At 40.7% G+C, this 16,733-nt stretch overlaps 1 protein-coding gene across 5 annotated transcripts in view; it reads left to right on the top strand.

The window, feature by feature from the left end:
* Nucleotides 1-16,733, top strand: part of FILIP1 (filamin A interacting protein 1) — a 103,298-nt gene that overhangs the window by 44,661 nt on the left and 41,904 nt on the right. For all 5 annotated transcript variants that reach the window (XM_084284248.1, XM_084284247.1, XM_084284250.1 and 2 more), the window contains one exon: nt 15,852-16,025. In XM_084284248.1, the coding sequence (XP_084140374.1) occupies nt 15,852-16,025 (174 nt within the window). The remainder of the gene's footprint in view (nt 1-15,851; nt 16,026-16,733) is intronic.

Raw genomic sequence — 16,733 nt, forward strand, 5'->3', positions numbered from 1 at the left:
GCCAAATTTATACATTCTTTTGTTTCCACTCTAATGCTATTTTTCAGTGAATCTGTGGACAAGCAGAAAAAACTTGCCCAACCTGTGTGAAAACATGCTATATTGTGATGTCTTATTTCTACGTAACCATTATTTAGCATTTCACATCGGGCTTTAGTTTTTCCCTGAAATTTGCATTCATTTTTATCATCTTATCTGATTAAGGGAAGCAATTGTTTTAGAAGTGATCCATTAATTTATTTGGTACATGAGTCATCTGAGTTATACCATTACTGCAACTCTGTGATTTCATCTCACTTCAGGTTGTCAGAAAGCACTTTCAAGTTTCAGGAAATATGCATTTAAAGTAAATAGTTGTGTCACAAAGACCAAGAACAGTCATTTGGCAGTGAAAAACTGGGGAAAAAGGCAAAAAAAAATCTGCTGAATGCAATTTTGCTATGAAAAAAATTGTATCATTATAGAACAGTAGTCATAGTCATAGCACTTCCTTTTACTTTATACAAAAACTAGTATGTGTTAATTCCTAAAATATGGAGCTAGCATGCAGCTCTGGGGGTGAATAGAGCCAAATCTGATTATAAACATATTGTTCTCATGTAGTTCAGAAAGATTTACCCTGAAGTCACCTTTGTGGTCTTCAAAGGGGATGTGAAGAAAGTCACTAATACTTCATGGGTGACATTAAATGTGGTCTTTATTCTTATCTCCGAGTAACTCTCTTGGTCAACACATGGAGCTGTGGCTCTTTGTCCTTGTCCTCCACTTCATAGCCAAGTTACACAACCTTTAAAGGGCTGCCCACATTCTCATTATCCCTATGAGGAAGATGGGGATAACTGCCATCTTCTGTTAGTATGGGTTGAAAATCCTCACCAAGGTTATACATGCATTGTCCCGCACAATACTTTTAGGGATATTCCTATGTAGAAGCCCCACAGAGACGTTAGGCCGCCCTAAAGCATCCCAGCATCACAGGAGGCTTCTGAGGACAAACACACTGACAGCTGTAAAGTGCATCTCTTTGTCTGCTCCCTCCAGACAGCGACAAGAATCATTTATGTTTTTAAGCCATCGGAGTTTTAAATTTCATTTCAAAACCCCCTGTTTGAGGCAGTTATTTAGCTGGTACCTGTGTTGAACCATTACTGAAGTGGGCAAGCTACAGCTCTTTGGCCTGAGATGAGAGCCTGGCTTTGACACTGCAAATGAGGATGAGCCAAGGCAGACTCCAGCCAAGTAAATACTCTGGTATTACCTCCTGGCTGTCACAGTGACCTAATACACTGAGTCATTTTGTGGCTTTTCATTTACAGATCTGTACAGACATTGCTAGTGACTGGCTGGCATTTTGTTGGACTGGCAAATCAGACTGTGGGTTTATTTTGAAGCCACTTCAATATTGGCAAAGCAAACAGTGTATAGGCACATGTAAGGAGATTTTTGTTTTGAGAATAACAGTGGGCCATACCTATAGGGTCATCCAATAATTTCTGAAGAAAAAAGTGCAGTAAAATACACTGACTATTTACTCAGCAGCCAGCAGCAGAGGCCTTACATCTGTACTACTGAACAGTGTGCAGGGTGACACTGCCTTGCACTCTCCAAACAGAGAGCCCAGTTGGGGATGCTATGGTCATGGCAACCATGGGCTTCCGCAGATTAAATTAAAAACTCTACATATGCTTCATGTGCTTAGTTCTCTATTTTCACCTGACATCGTAGCAAACACAGTCACAAGCCATGTTGCTCTGGGTATCAGTTCTGAGTCCTTACTTTGGGACTCGATCTCCCAGCTGTAATTTTGAAAGGTGAAAGTGCCAGTAAACTGTGAAGACATGCCTCAGCAGTGATGTTTATGTCTTCTTCTTCTTTTCTTTTTTTTCTTTTTTACTCTTTATTATAATGACCTCAGGTAGCTTGCTTTCGTTTTAGCTTCCAGTGCCAAGTTGGACTTGGCTTTGCCTGTCGTCAAGTTTCTTGGCTGGGCCCTGTGCTCTTACTGCATGTAGAGAAGAGAAAGTTTTCATCAACTTCTGAGGTCACTGGAGCTTAGGCCTTATTTTGTAAGAAAACAAAAGGGGAGAAAAAGTATACGGGAGCTACAGTAATGAAAATGTGTCCCAGTATACATGGCAGGAGAGCTCTTAAGTGCAGCCTCTTTGGAGGAGAGTGAGAAGAAAACAGACTGATGACAGGAATTGATTTGAAAGGCCTTGTAGCTCAGTAGAGGGTCTTTTTTCTTGAGGGCTCCCACTGCTCATATAATAAACCAGTGATTACATGGTCTCTAACATGCATTGGATACACAGAGATAAAAGATCCATGAAGGTGTTTTCTCCATATACAAGGGAAAAAAAAAATCTGATAATGCCATTGGAATAAATTGGACTATGAATCACAGTGTTAATTTGTCTGATTGTTGCAGTTGTTTCAGTCAAACCAATGTGTAAATATTACTAATTACAAAGCAGCACAGACAGCATGAATCTCTACAATGACTACATAATCCTATCTGTGGTAAACAGATTCTCGTCCAACAGCCCATATATTTGGCCTGTATGCTTTCTGAGCAGTGACTGTTTTTCTCCAGCAATATCAGCACTGATTTTCAACATTTCCTGATTAGGGGTCTGAGAGAAAATGGGGGGCAGTATTCATACATGTTTACCATGCACTCTTTTATTGCATGTTCAGGGGAAAAAAAATATATATATATATATATATATATATAAGTTTGTTTAAAAACTACAAATTATTTAATTTTTTAAGAGAATTCATTCCTTTGTTAGGTTCTATGCCTGTTGCCAGACAGATGAAACTTTAAGTTTGGGAGGCAGTTTTCTGTATTTCACACCAATTAAACCAGGACCAACTTTTGCACTCAAGGCCTTTGTTATAGTCTGTGCTTTGCAGCATTTCTCCAGTGCAGAAATGGCATCACCCCCTGCAGCTCAGCCACGCGTTCTGTTGCCTCACCCAGTGAGGTCCTTTGCACTGTTTAGGACAGATGGACTGGCTTCCAGCTTCTATTTGACAGAACCAGGTAGAGCTTGCCTTCAGGCTGTTTCCAGATGTTCTCCTTGACCTGGGCATTTCAGGGGAGGGTTTGCAGAGTTGGGTGACGACACTGTTGTGTTTTCTCTGGGAAATACTTAGGTACAAGCAGCTGTACATCCTGCTGTGAGGGAAATCCTCTCTCATAACAAACTCAAATAGCCGGTTCCCACATGGGTAGTATAGTAGCTAGAGCATGTTAACATTTTAAAAGACATTTTAGCACTTTACCACCTGCCTTTCTATCAGAAGACTAAGCTTTGTATATGTAAAGGGTGAAAGGAAAATTATTTCCTGTTTCCATTTTCTGCTTTCTTCCTTTTTTATATATGTACATATTTTATTAAAACATTTTATTCTATTTTTACTCTATTTTATTCTATGATAACTATGAAATAAAATGACTTTATGAAACTGTGCTATACAGCAATCATGTTTTAAATAGCTTACCTCTCTCTACTGTTTAATGCCCGATGTGTTTGTAGATGGCAGTCACACACCTTCTGAGTCTTTACTTCACTGTGCTAGCTGTGCCACCTTCATTTTCTATAGCAGAAGAAGCTTCCCACTGTTTCAATCATCATTTGATCAGCACCAGTTGCACTCTAGCTTTGTCTTTCCTAAATGTCTGCAGCTAGAACTGTACATAGTGTCTCAAACATTGGTTTTAATATTTCATTTTCTATGCTGAAATGGCTTTACTTGGCCCTTCCATCCCTTGATAAAATGATTGATATATGAAATGGTTTGACTTAGTTGCTGTAGTTGTATTATTTTTCTCCTTCTTCCTCTTGCTGCAATGTGTTAACTTTCATGCAATGCCTTAAACTGCTTTTGTTTATTGAACTGCTTTGTCAAGGAAACCTGAGTTTCCTAAGAAGCTGAAACACCACTGTGACAGACATCTCAATATTACTTAGTTAAAAACACCATACAAATTCCTATATTTTTTCTTCCGTGCCTTTCTTGATACTCTTGAATACATACAATTGAATATTGAGTTCCCCAAAAGCTCAAGATCTGGAAATACTTTAAATAGGTGGGTGGAAATCAGATGTGTTTCTTTTGGGTAATGTTACAGTTGCAAGATAAAGCTGGGAAAACACGCCACAGCACTGATCCAGAGGGAAGAATACAAAGCATAGTGAAGAGGAAAGAGCTTCCAACTGATCACTAGTCATATCTCCCAGTTTGAGAAGCTGTAGTTATCTGTAGAGAAGCTTGAGTAAGTAAAGGATGGGTAAAGCCACAGAAAAGTGTGTGTAGAGTAGCTTTGCCTAAGTGTTTATAACTGTGAAATCTTGTTAATTGGATTGACATAGTTTAGTATTTTCTGAATATATCACACAGACAAAATTCAAATCCCCCTACAGAAAAACCTTGGCATAGACAGAGCTACAGGGAAAAAGTGAGGATAGGGTTAATCTGAGGAGAGAGAGGTGACAAGGATAATAGAATGAGAGGAAAGAGTTTGGGCAACAGAAGAAAAAGAGTGTAAGGAAAGGGGGATGCAACAGTGATAAATGGATACAAGTTAGAAATGTGGAAAAGGGATGTAGAAATGACAAAAGGATGAGGAGACAGATGGTATGGGCTAGCATAGCAATATCACTACGAGGAGCTAAACAATTCTCTCCTGTCTGACTGAGTCCTTGTTTGTTTGTTTGTGTTTTCTTGGTGGAGCAGGCTTTTTCAGGACAAAATTTAGGGTAGATTTCAGACCACAAATTTATAGCCAGAGATGAATTTTGCCTAGAATAGTGTGCTTTTCTTCAATTCACAACCATTGCTGTGCAAAATGCATGAAATACAGGGTTTGTCTAGCAAGTCACAGAAATTATGAATTTTAAAATAGAATCCTGCTGGTTTATGAAAAAAAAAAAAAAAAGATAAAAAAAAGATAAGACAATTCACTGAAATATAGTTAAATTGTGCTATTCAGGCAATTTACTACTGTGAAGTCAAGGGCAGAGGTACTATCAATTATAGTAATGAAAAAATCATAGAATGGTTTGGGTTGGAAGGGACCTTAAAGATAATCTAATTCCAACCCCCCTACCATGGGCAGGTACACCTCCCACTAGATCCAGTTGCCCAAAGGCCCATCCAGCCTAGCTTTGAACACCTCCAGGGATGGGGCATCCATAGCTTCTCTGGGCAACCTGTGCCAGTGCTTTACCACCCTCTAAGTAAAGAATTTCTCCTAAATGTCTAACCTAAATCTAAAAAAGTTTTTTACTTTAAAGCCATCACTTTTTGTGATGGTTTTGTGATGGACACTTTTGTGATGGACACGATCATCTATTTGGTAATAAAACTGCTTTAGAATTACATGTTTTTCAAAGTCATTATCTTTAATAAAATGTCAGTATGACTGGACAGCTGTAGGCTGAAAACCACTTCCACAGAGTTTTAACATCCTTCTCTGCTAATTCCTGAACTGCACTCACTAGAGCTAGATCATGTTGTTTAGACTTGGAGGGTCAGCTGGACAGGAAGGAATACTGGAATAACTGTTTCTGATCCATTAAACATCTTCTCTAGAGGGGAGGGAAGAAGATGAGCAGCTTTTTTTTTTTTTTTTTTTTAATTAATGCATTTCTGTACAAAATGTAACAGAAAGTACTGCCCCAGATCAACTTTAAGTTTTGGTCTTGGGATCAGTGTCCTTAACTGATCCTCCTTTGCAATCTTCTTCAAATCATTTTAGTCACCTGATGTCACTTGACCAGGTTTTTATTTGTTTGTTTTTTGTTTTGCTTTTTTCATGTACGTAATAAGAATTGTACACTCAGTGCAACAATAATGAGAACATGTATGTCATTTCTCATTTTCCTGGGAAAAGGCTCACTCTGTGGGAGAGAACATGGCCAACCCATTTGTGATAGATGCTAGATGCATGGACTTTCTGCCTTTAAAATATCTGGGATTCTCAGGAGAGCTTGCAGTAAGCATATCTCTTATGTGTCATACTGCTGTCCAGTCCTCTGAGTCACCAGCTGTTAATTTAACATTTCAGTTGTAGCTAAGTCTGTTTTTATTAACTTTGCTGTCCCCGTTGTGTATTTATTAAGTTTGTGTCTCCTATTCTCCAGCTGACAATCAGATAAGCTCTTGAGAGCAAAACTGATTATTTTCCATCCAAAATGAGTTTTAATAAAAGCAAATATAAGCCTTTATATAACAACTGTGAGAACATGGCTATCTGAGAAAGTGTCTTGTTTCTAGGGTTAAAAGCTCCACCTATTGGTTGACTAAAACGAGAGAAATGCAATATTTCAGTATAGAAAACGGCTGGTCCTACTGAACATCCTGTGTCTTGCCACATTTTTGCGAAACTGCTGGCTTCAGTGTAAGACTTTGCATGAGGTCCAATGTAAAACGAGCTCAGTGACATATGTTTGAGAGCTGTGCACACACGACACTCAAACTGATGCAGGGCTGAGAGATCATTAAGGGAAATCCTTTTCTAAGACAGGAATGGTTTGAATTTTTGCAAATGAAGAGCTTCTTACCCTGGAAATGACTATTTTTATTTGGAAAATAAAATAAAATAAAATAAAATAAAATAAAATAAAATAAAATAAAATAAAATAAAATAAAATAAAATAAAAACATAAATTCTTCCAAGCTAGCAAAATTAGTGGAACTGACTGAACCAAGTACAGTTAGAAGGTACCTTCCAGGTGTTTGTGGCCTTTGTGTTTAGACAAGACAGGAGCAGAAGTGTTGATGGAGTCAGTTTTATAATGAAAGCCCATTTACCAAGATTGTCCCAGGCAGTTTCAGCAGTTCAGGCAAAATGGCAGTTTGAAAGCTCCGGTATTGTTCCTGGGGATGCAACGGGGAGATGGAGAAGGGAGAGGACATCTGAGAGAAACTTGGGGAAGACAAGAGGAAGGACAGATGTTGAACACAATCAGGGGGATTTTGGAGACAGTGGGAGGCTATGAGGACATTGTGGGCATTGGCAGGAGTCCTCATTCTGCACCTTTCATTGTCTGCCCTCGCAAAGTCACTTTTCTCTAAGAGCTTGCTCCACTTCCCTTGTCTCCTCTGACTATTCCTCTGCTCAAGTAATTGGCTGTACTGGTAAGTGCTCGCTGTAATGCAACCCTGCTATTCTTGCCCATTCATCAGTCATCAGTAACTTGAATGCGTATCCGTGGAGCACAGAGCACTGGAAAACATTTTGTTGAAGCCAACAAAATGCTTGGACAAGAGAAAGTTGTGTATACAGTTTATTACACATGTATACACGCTTGCTGCTGTTGGTATCCTGCTCTGAGTTATGCAGTCTCTGCAGACAAGGCAGAAGGATTTCCTCTGAACTTCGTCATCCTGACAGCTATGGCCCCAGTGGCACCAGCTTGTCTCTCACTCTGACCTACTCCACACATGCTCATTCCCGCCAGAAGCCAGCTAGATGACTGCAGAAAGAAACACCTGTTTGGGTTTGTTCCTCTCAGAGAAACACCCAGAGGTACATGTACTTACACCAGCATCTTCTAGTGCTTACCTGACGTTCAGGTCAGACCATCTAATTTCAAGTGCTTCAGATTCTCACAGAGGCAATGAAGCACTTTCAAAAACCAGTTTGTAGAGCTTGAGTTGCACGTCTAATTAAGATGATTTTAAGTTTCCCATGGACTTCAGCAAATTGGATGGTAATGTAGAAATACATAAACATGGAAGAAATAGAGGAATACAGTGAAATGAAGAGAAGAGAAACGATATTGATGTCCCAGTGCTGTATTTTTCCGTAGCATTCAAAACCTTAGAACCTGGGGATCTTGTATGTATTAATGAATTAAGTCTCCTGGCATTCCTGGGAAGTATTATTTCTTTTACAAAATGGAAACTGGAGCATTATGAAGGTTAAATCATATGTGGTAAACACTGGAAAGAGGTTAATGGACAGAACATGGATCTCTTGAGCTATGGTCCAGACTTTTTACTGTAGCATTAAAGGGAAGATTATAACACAAGAAAGAGGAAAGGAAATGCTTTTCCTTTCATTACCCTTTCATAAGCCATCTTTTTTTTTTTTTTTCCTCTCTCTTAATTATGTGCTAACTGATCATAAAATAATTTGTTACAAAGGGAAGGTCTCAAAGGAAGGCACCTTACTACACAAGTCCAGTAATACAAAGACACCTTAATGTGTGTGAAAAGTATTGCAATTTTACTGATTTCCTCTGCTGCTAAAGTGCCTCATGATCTGCCGCTCACCTAGGATGTGGAAAGCTGCAGAACATTTCCTTAGCATGAAAAAAGGCAGAGGAGGCACTTATGCTATTGGAGTTTTCTATGTCTGATTTGGTGTACCACAACCAGGGGGTCTCCTCTGCCTTTGCAAGCATTGTAGTGACTGCCAGCTGCTGCTCTGAGATGTTAAGCTGATTTGTTAATTACCTCATTTGTTAGGTTGCACACCACAACACAGCAGCCACGTACCAGCCAGGAACTGTGAATGCAGTCACTCCTGCACTGGCGTTAACGATTCTCCCTGCGCAAGTGTCCAAAAAGGTGCTTTAACAGATGTTCCTCCCTCTCCCTGCTGGCTGCTTGCATCAATGCGGGGCCTCCGCTTGCTGCCGGGCTTCAGGTCATGTGCAAAATGTTATTATACGCTTAAAGTTGGCTGAGACGTATGGTCTGAATGGCTGGATACGGTAAACCCAAACCAGCGGGGTTAGCCCTGGCGGTGCATTCCTGAAGTATGTAAAGCACATCCCAACATGCAGATTTGTGCACATAATTGAAGGTGACCTCCTGTATCTGTCTCTCCGTGCCGAGTAAATCATGACACTGTAATTCTTCATGCTGCAGTAACTGCCCTGCGATTTGATAATATCGAGCAAAACGCTCTTTCAGTGTGAAAAGGCAGGATAACCCAGACCCTAATAATTCTGAAAACATCAAGCAGTGTGGAGTTAATACTTCTCGAGGCCTTACCATGGGAATTTTCTGGCTGTGACCCAGACTACAGATAATTAATTATGTCAGTGAAAGGCTCTGGTGGCCTGTTTTCTTCAGAAAAAAGTGACATCATCCATGGAGCTCTCTGGCAATAAAGCAGAACAAAGCTGTGTGGGCAGGAAATAACAGACAGATGTCTTCTAGTGCTCATTTGATCTGTTTCGAAGCTTGCTGTAAGAAGTAATATACTGTTCAGTACTGCTTCTCCTCAGCTCTCCAATCTTTAGTGCGGATGTTTTTAAACATAAGAGGCCAAATTAATTCTTCTGGAGCCACTTCAGAGGATTTATGCAATGGTTGAGCTGGTCTATCACGTGCCTCTTCTTCAGTATTGATTTTAGGAGGACTTTCTGTGTTATCACTGTAAGATAACTCACAGCAGGATGAGATACACCACGTAGTTCCAAGGGCTTTGTACAGGGCCAGAAAGTTCTGTGCGGTATGAACAATACAGGACAACCCTGTTTTACATCACCAGTGTCACAAGACATCACTTGTATTTCCTGGTATATTACACTAAACTTTTGTACAAAAAGCACTGGAGGTCACTTCTCAGCACTGAACTCATCTCTCTACTTCCAGCACAAATCACTTACACAGACCCGAGTCCAGAAATGTTAGAAGAAATTAGTGCAAGTGAACTCCACAGTTTTAAGTATCAGGGAAGTTAGCTAAGATGACAGGAAAGAAAAAACCTTGCATTGTCTTCTTTGCAAGAAAAACAACGCATACGTGTCATTACCTACTATTTTCAATGGCTAGAACCATTAGGTGAGTGATGCAAACGTGGCTACTTCAGACATCCAGTATAGGAGACAAAAATATTTCTTGAGTTTCTAGCAAAAATGAGCTTTGTATGATGCAATATACAGTAAAACATCTAACTTCCTAGCTTTGAAGCACTAAATGTATCTGTCCCTGAAAATAAGTTTACATTCAATCCTTGCAGCAGTATGTAGGGATAGCCTGGGGAAGCAAGCCTGTAGCAGGTGTTGTTCTATTAGGCAGGGTAAGTTTTATTAATTTCTCTATTTGTGCTCATAGTATCACAATACAAAATGAATAAAGTTTGGTTTCTTTTTAGTTGCTTGAATTTCCTTCCAAGGTAAGAAAAGAAGGGAAGTTACTGAGTATAAACATGCAGATTAGTGTTAGGAAAGTTTTACAGATAGAGTTTTTCAACTACTGTTGCCCAAAGATGCTGTCTTCATTAAATTAAACTAAACAAAAATGCTGTGGGTCTCTAATGGGAATTTTCAGAAACAAGACTATTCCTGCTGGCTGTGACACAGCATGAGCGTGTTCTGGATAGTGCAGAAAGCAGTGTGAGAGCATCCTCCCAATTTCCTTTAGAGGCATGCCTTGGTCGTGATGTTTGCTAGCTCTAGGTGAAGTTTGCAAAGTCTGCTGGAATTTAGGAAATCAGCCACTGGGAAGATCACAACATTGCATGGAGAACCTGTGACCTTATCTAGTTTCTGATGCAGTGCGGGGCAGCTGTTGCACTATTAATAACCTGAGCTGTGTGAAGCACAAGTAACAACACCACAAGTAACAAATTAAGGTTCCTGTCTGTGGTTTTATAGTTATTTCTTGCCATTAATCACTAGCAAGAAAAACATGATTTCATAAACATTAAACCTCTGTTACTTGGTGTTTTCACTCATGCAGGCATAATAGGGTGTCATGATAACTGGGAAAGAAATACTCAAAAGATGGAAACATCAGAACTTCCAAATATTGTATTAGTGTATTCCCTCTTAGCTCTGCTCCTGGTCCTGAATTTTCAGAACTACTTTCAATAAATTGAGAGGAGTCTCATCATGTTATTGAAGTGTTTAGGTCACTCTGAAGTCATTAGATGTATTTTAGATTGAACACTGAACTGTAAGGGACATGGTTACAGATTTAGAGAGCAGTAACACTGTGAATTTGCAGGAAGACAACTTATGAACAAACAAAATTCATGAGAACAGTTTAGGAAATGGCCTGGCAAAGGATCTCAAGTTGGATTTTCCTCTCATCTGACAGTGATTACTTTGAATCCATTTGGCCCGTCTTGAATGCAACTGAATTTTTTTCCCAATTTACTAGATGCCTTATATGAAACAAGTTTGACCAACCCAGTCCCATTTCCCAGGTGACAAATGGGCTATCGCAAAAATTCCCCGTTTAGTGGGTGCTAAGTTTTGTTCACAGTCTCACGGGAGAGGCCAAAGACTGTGGGAATGGGGAGAGAGGGCTGTGGTAAATTGGCAGGGCAGTGCAGGAGGAGGAAGCACGTCCGAATGCTGGGCTTGTGTAACAGTCTTTCCATTGACCAGGAATTTGGTTGCTAGGCTGCCAGTCCCCTTTTACAAGCAGCAGAGTCATGCTATTGTTTCCTAAATGGTTTCAATTTTATGCAGGGACCTCTTTACATCCCTTCTATATCATTTAAATATTTTACTAGGCACGTATTAAAGTGAGGTTTGGAACTCAGACCCCTGCTCTGCTCAAGCCTGTAAGCAGAAGAAAGCCCTTCTCTTTTATTCTGCCAAAAAGTGAGTATTTCAGGGTAACCATGCGAAAAGTGGCCTCTCGTTGGCCTTCCAGTGGGGCAGCCAGCGTGCAGGCCTGAGGGGAGGAGAGTATTGTGCTGTGGGAGTTCCTGTTCCCAGGTAGAAACACCGACCCTGTCACCTAAGTAGGTGCTGCAACCACTGGGCAGTAGGGAAGTGGGACAGGAGAGCAGGAGAAGCTCTGCGAGACATCAGTGTTTGATTGAATTTCAGCCCCTCTGTGGATTTACTAGAGACTTGAGGTCATCATCCTTTAGATTTGGGCACCTCCAGTAAGGACAAAACGAGGCTTAGACAGATGATACAGTTTGACGTTGCAGTTCCTCTCTCAGCAGGGACAGTAGGAGTTTGGTGAACAGGGAGGCTCTAAGCAGGCTTTGCTCCTGAAGAAAACGAATGTGGAAAAACACCTCTCAACCTATATGGCCATTTGTGTTTCTTGCCTTGAGAGTATTTCTAGGAGGTAAAATTGAACTGCTCATTCATCCGACTTGATCATTCCTACAGTTTAGAGGATGAACTGTTTCAGAGCACTTTATTAGCAGAAAAATGTGTTTATTTTCTGAGAAACCACAATCTCAACAGTAAAAAAAGAAGTTTATCTTCAAGTTTTCTGGAGGACAATTTAAGTCACAACATGCTAAAGAGGCAAATACACTTATTTTCTAAATTCTGTATCTTGGCTTTCAAAACCTTCTCTGGCTATTTGCAGTCTTCTGGACTTACTCAAATAATTGTAGTATTCTCTCATCAGAGCACCACCAGAAAGAAATGGACATGAGAGAGGGTTTTCCTTTGCCAAGCACAATGTTTCTGTCACTAAAATAGCTAAGAACTTTAGCCTGTGATTTATATACAAGTTTACTTCCCATTTGAAATCTCTTCCTTTGTTTGTCTCCTAGCTTATGATTTATGCTAAACAGCATTGTGCTTTGAGGCAATGGAAGCACATAAAGTAGATGTCCATCAGAAGGGACAGCTTGCCAGTATAGCTCTTCCTAGCTAGGAAGAGGGACCTCTTGTAACTCTTTGCAGGTACATGTGTTGAAGTAACCCAAATGTTCCTCCCCAGGATTATTCTAACTTGTTATCTGGAAATGTTCTGTGTCCTGAGGTTTAATACGGTGATAGCTGTTCCCCATACACGGAAAGAAAACATCTTCTTATGGGTCTTCTAGTTTCAGTGGAAAATTAGTCATTTGGAGGAAACAAGAAATCATGAATTATACAGGCTTGCAGTTTCATCTCCTTCCCTGTACATTTATCCTGAAAGAGCTTCAGAGAGGTTAATTGGGGTTTTCAAATCCCAAGGTTGATGGGAAGTTAGGACATAACTACCCTGACATGGGGTAGTTGCACTGCAGAATCTTTCTGTACTGAGGCTTTGTCTCTGACCAAATAAAAGGAAATTTCCCTCCGGTTTATTATTAGCACAAGGCCTCATTTTTTTTTTTTCTCCAGTGCTTCCTAGCAACCTGAGTGTCTGTTTGTTAGTTTTCTTTTCACAAACTGTTATCATAAATCCATGGAAACAGAATACTTGGTGAAGTAGGCGATACCCTTGAAAAGATAATGACAGAGTACTGGCCAAACCCAGAAAAGGCAGAAGGCACCTTGCCATGCTATCGTCATCAATGTCCCGAGTGCCCACAAAGGGGAACATGAGGGGGCAGGTGCCACCCAACCTGTCCCACAGGCTGGCAACCCTTTCCTCAACCTGCAGTGAGGGGCCTCTCTGTTCAGGGTTTCCAAGGCTCTGCTCTGTGCTCTGGAGCTTAGAGCGTCACAGCTTTCCTTTAAAGATGGCAAAGTGAATAACTGGACGTGGTCTGGGGGCCCCTTCTCTAGGTGGCCCAGCTAGAGCAGGGGGTTGGAGCAGATGGCCTCCAGAGGGCCCTGGCAGCCTCAGCCATTCGGTGGTTCTGTGAATAAGGACCTTCAAACCTTCAGAGCTCTGTCTGAACTTGGACACTTTCCCCTTTCTCACTTGGGGTGTCAGTCCTTTGTTCACCTGCTTCCTGACATCTCTCCTGATGGCTCTTAGGGGACCCAAGCCTTCAACATCCAGAAACCTCTCTTAACTGGCGAGTTTTAAAATGCTTCAGGGACTTTCTCATTCCCTCCTGCTAACATTGCTCCACTTCAGTCGTCAATGATTAAAGACTAATGAGGCTGGAAGGAAAGTATGCACAGCCGTGTGTAACTGGACAGGAGCTAACGTACTCACTGGGAAGGGCAGTTTGGTCCATCTGTCAGCTTTACTGGCACTAAATCACCACACCGGAGTTGTCTCTGTTTGCTTTACCTGTCAATGTTTAATTATGCCATGTGGGGCCCGACAGCTGCAACAGGAGAGAATGAATTCACCCTCCTTCCTTCCCTTTCCCCCCTCCCTTAGCCGAGGCTCCCAGGTGGGTCTGTTCCTGAGAAGTGGGGGTTTGGAGCTCCCTGTGCTCAGCACTAAAATGTGCCAAGATTTCAGCATGGTTGTGTCCGTGGCCCTTGGTGCACAGGGCAAAAAGGTGCTGCCTCCTTTGTCCCCATATTTTCAGTGTTCCCCATAAGCATGCCTGCGGTGTGGAGCTGGGAATGGGACACCGAGTTCATGCCTTGAGACAACACAGACATGGCCAGGAAACTGAAGCCAAGGTCCTCAGGTGCTATTTAGTGGGTTCAGCAGTAGGTACTAACCAGAAGAGGTAGGTGCCAACAAGAAGAATTGACCATTTATTTTAGGAACCCAGTGTAGTCATTGTCTGCTGATTGTAGTGAGGTGATGGGACAGAGAGGTTTCCTACTCTCTGCCTTGCTAGAGCAGGTAATGGTTATTGCATTCATTCACCATAGAGGGAAAAAAACATTTCTCAGACTAGAAGCACTAGCCTCATAGTAACAAAGACACTAAGATAACTGTTATTTTTACAGGAATATAAAAAACGATATGTTCTTGAAACTAAAACTTTCCTAAAATATCATTTTTTTCTGTTCTGAGAGTGGCATATTCCCAGGATGTGAGGCAGGGAGGTGGACAGGCTCTCTTGGCACTCCTTGTGACTGGCCTGCATAATTCACTTGTAGTTTTGACATCTGTGAGCGATGCACCCTTCCCACACTCATGCTGAAAAAACTTTAATACCATTCCAGTCTGTTATTTGTATCTTGCAGACAGAGTGACATGTAAAGCTACTACTTAAGGTTACAAAATGTTGTACAGGGTAAGCCCCTACAGTTAGCTGTTTATAATTCACCTAGTTCTCAATTGAGTGGCATGATCTTTGCCTCAAGCTCGTTTTTTATTTATTTTCATGTTACTCTATTTTATTAAGAAAAGATTAAATGGTCTTTGTCATTTCCTGAGATTATTTCCTTGCTCATTTCAAAAGCAGATGGTTTTGTGGAGCTGTGATGTCTCTGTGGTATTGGGTAAAGATTTAAGATTTGCTACAGGGATAATATAGACTGCCATTACGAACAATGGAAAAGCATGAAGCTTTGGCCAGTTCATAAATCCTAAACAGTCATTGCTTATATAGGGGCTGGATTTGCAAGAGATTTTTCCTAAAATATCCAAACTTTTCCTTAGCTCTTAATTTGCTTCCCAAGCTCACATGCTTGAATATCTGAAAGGCAAGCAAAAGAAAAATTGGTGCATGTACCCTTCTGCTTTGTATCCCTTTCGGCTTGTGAGAGATATGCCCTCCAGACAAACCAAGGAGCTCCCTTTTTTTTTTTTTTTTTTTTTTTTTAAGCAAACTAAACTGAGAAAACTTTATTTAAAAAGCTACTTGAAGACAACCTGTAGTCACAAAGTCAGACATGGGGCTAATACAGGGGAAATACTTGACTAGAGGCTGTCTGAGAAATATTAATTCAGTACACTTGTGCTTCTTCTTTTACTCATCCCCTTACTGCAGTCAGTAAACAGCATGGACAGGGAATAAGTGAAAAAATACATGAAGACTAATAATGCTTCCTTGGCTTTACTTTCAACTCAGATAAAAACCCACCGCATTCAAATGTAATGACAGGCAGGAATAGAATAATTAATGCCTGCAGGGACTACATTTGCTTGACACAGATTGTGTTTACTCTGATATCTCCCAAAGTTTTATATTTGCATTGGCAGCCCAGCATTCTTCTCATTTATGCTATTTTTGTGTATGCAGTCTGTACATATGAAATGCCCCTATTTTCCCTCTTTCCCTTGTTGGTTAGCACGTTGGCTTATGGTACTGATTTGCCATGTTACAGGCAAGAGAGGATGTGATCCACATGCTGAAGACAGAGAAAACCAAACCTGAAGTTTTAGAAGCTCATTATGGGTCTGCCGCTCCAGAGAGTGTGCTGCGAGTCCTACACAGAGATGCCATCCTTGCCCAAGAAAAATCTATAGGGGAAGATGTCTATGAGAAACCAATTTCAGAGGTAATAACTTCTTGATTTGCATCTACAAGTCTGTGCAGGGGGGAATCCTAACAAAAAGGGAAACTCTGTGTATTTTGCATGTATGCAAAGCTCACAAGAGAATAATAAAATTCTTGTGCAAATTACACAAAATTGAAGAAAAATTGAATGTACTTGTTCTCTCAACCGTCAGAATAAACTGTAAGCAAAATCATTGGGTCTGAACACAAACAATATGGACCTTGTATGCTCCTTAGGGCTGGTGCAGGTAAATGAGAACAAAATCTTTGGGTGTTGCTTTTTTGTTTTCCAAATTTCCTTTCAATTATAAGCTCCAACCTCTATTGCTCACAGCACTGGTAAGTGCTCTGTGACTTTCTTGGCATACTAAAGCTCTATCACAGCAGTAGTTAGGGAAAGAAGACCAACAGAGATTGATTTTGACTATATTTACAGGATCACAAATCCCTAATCATTTTATGTCTCTTCAGTTCCAGGGCTGTGAAGTCAGTTCAGCCCTAAAGGAGATCTGCAGGACATTAAACCAAAGATTTAAACCCTTGGTTTAAAATCTAAGCAATAAATAAATGTAGAATAGACCTGGGAATGTCTGAGGCCAGTGTGAACGCCAAAATAAGCAACCACTGCTTATGGTTATAGTTTCTTAACAGTCCAGGGCATGGAGAAAGAGCACGCAATAACATACCGTACAGTGCACTGTAGCATCTG

This window comes from Netta rufina (genome assembly GCF_964035555.1).
Source record: "Netta rufina genome assembly, chromosome: 3".
Taxonomy (NCBI): domain Eukaryota; kingdom Metazoa; phylum Chordata; class Aves; order Anseriformes; family Anatidae; genus Netta; species Netta rufina.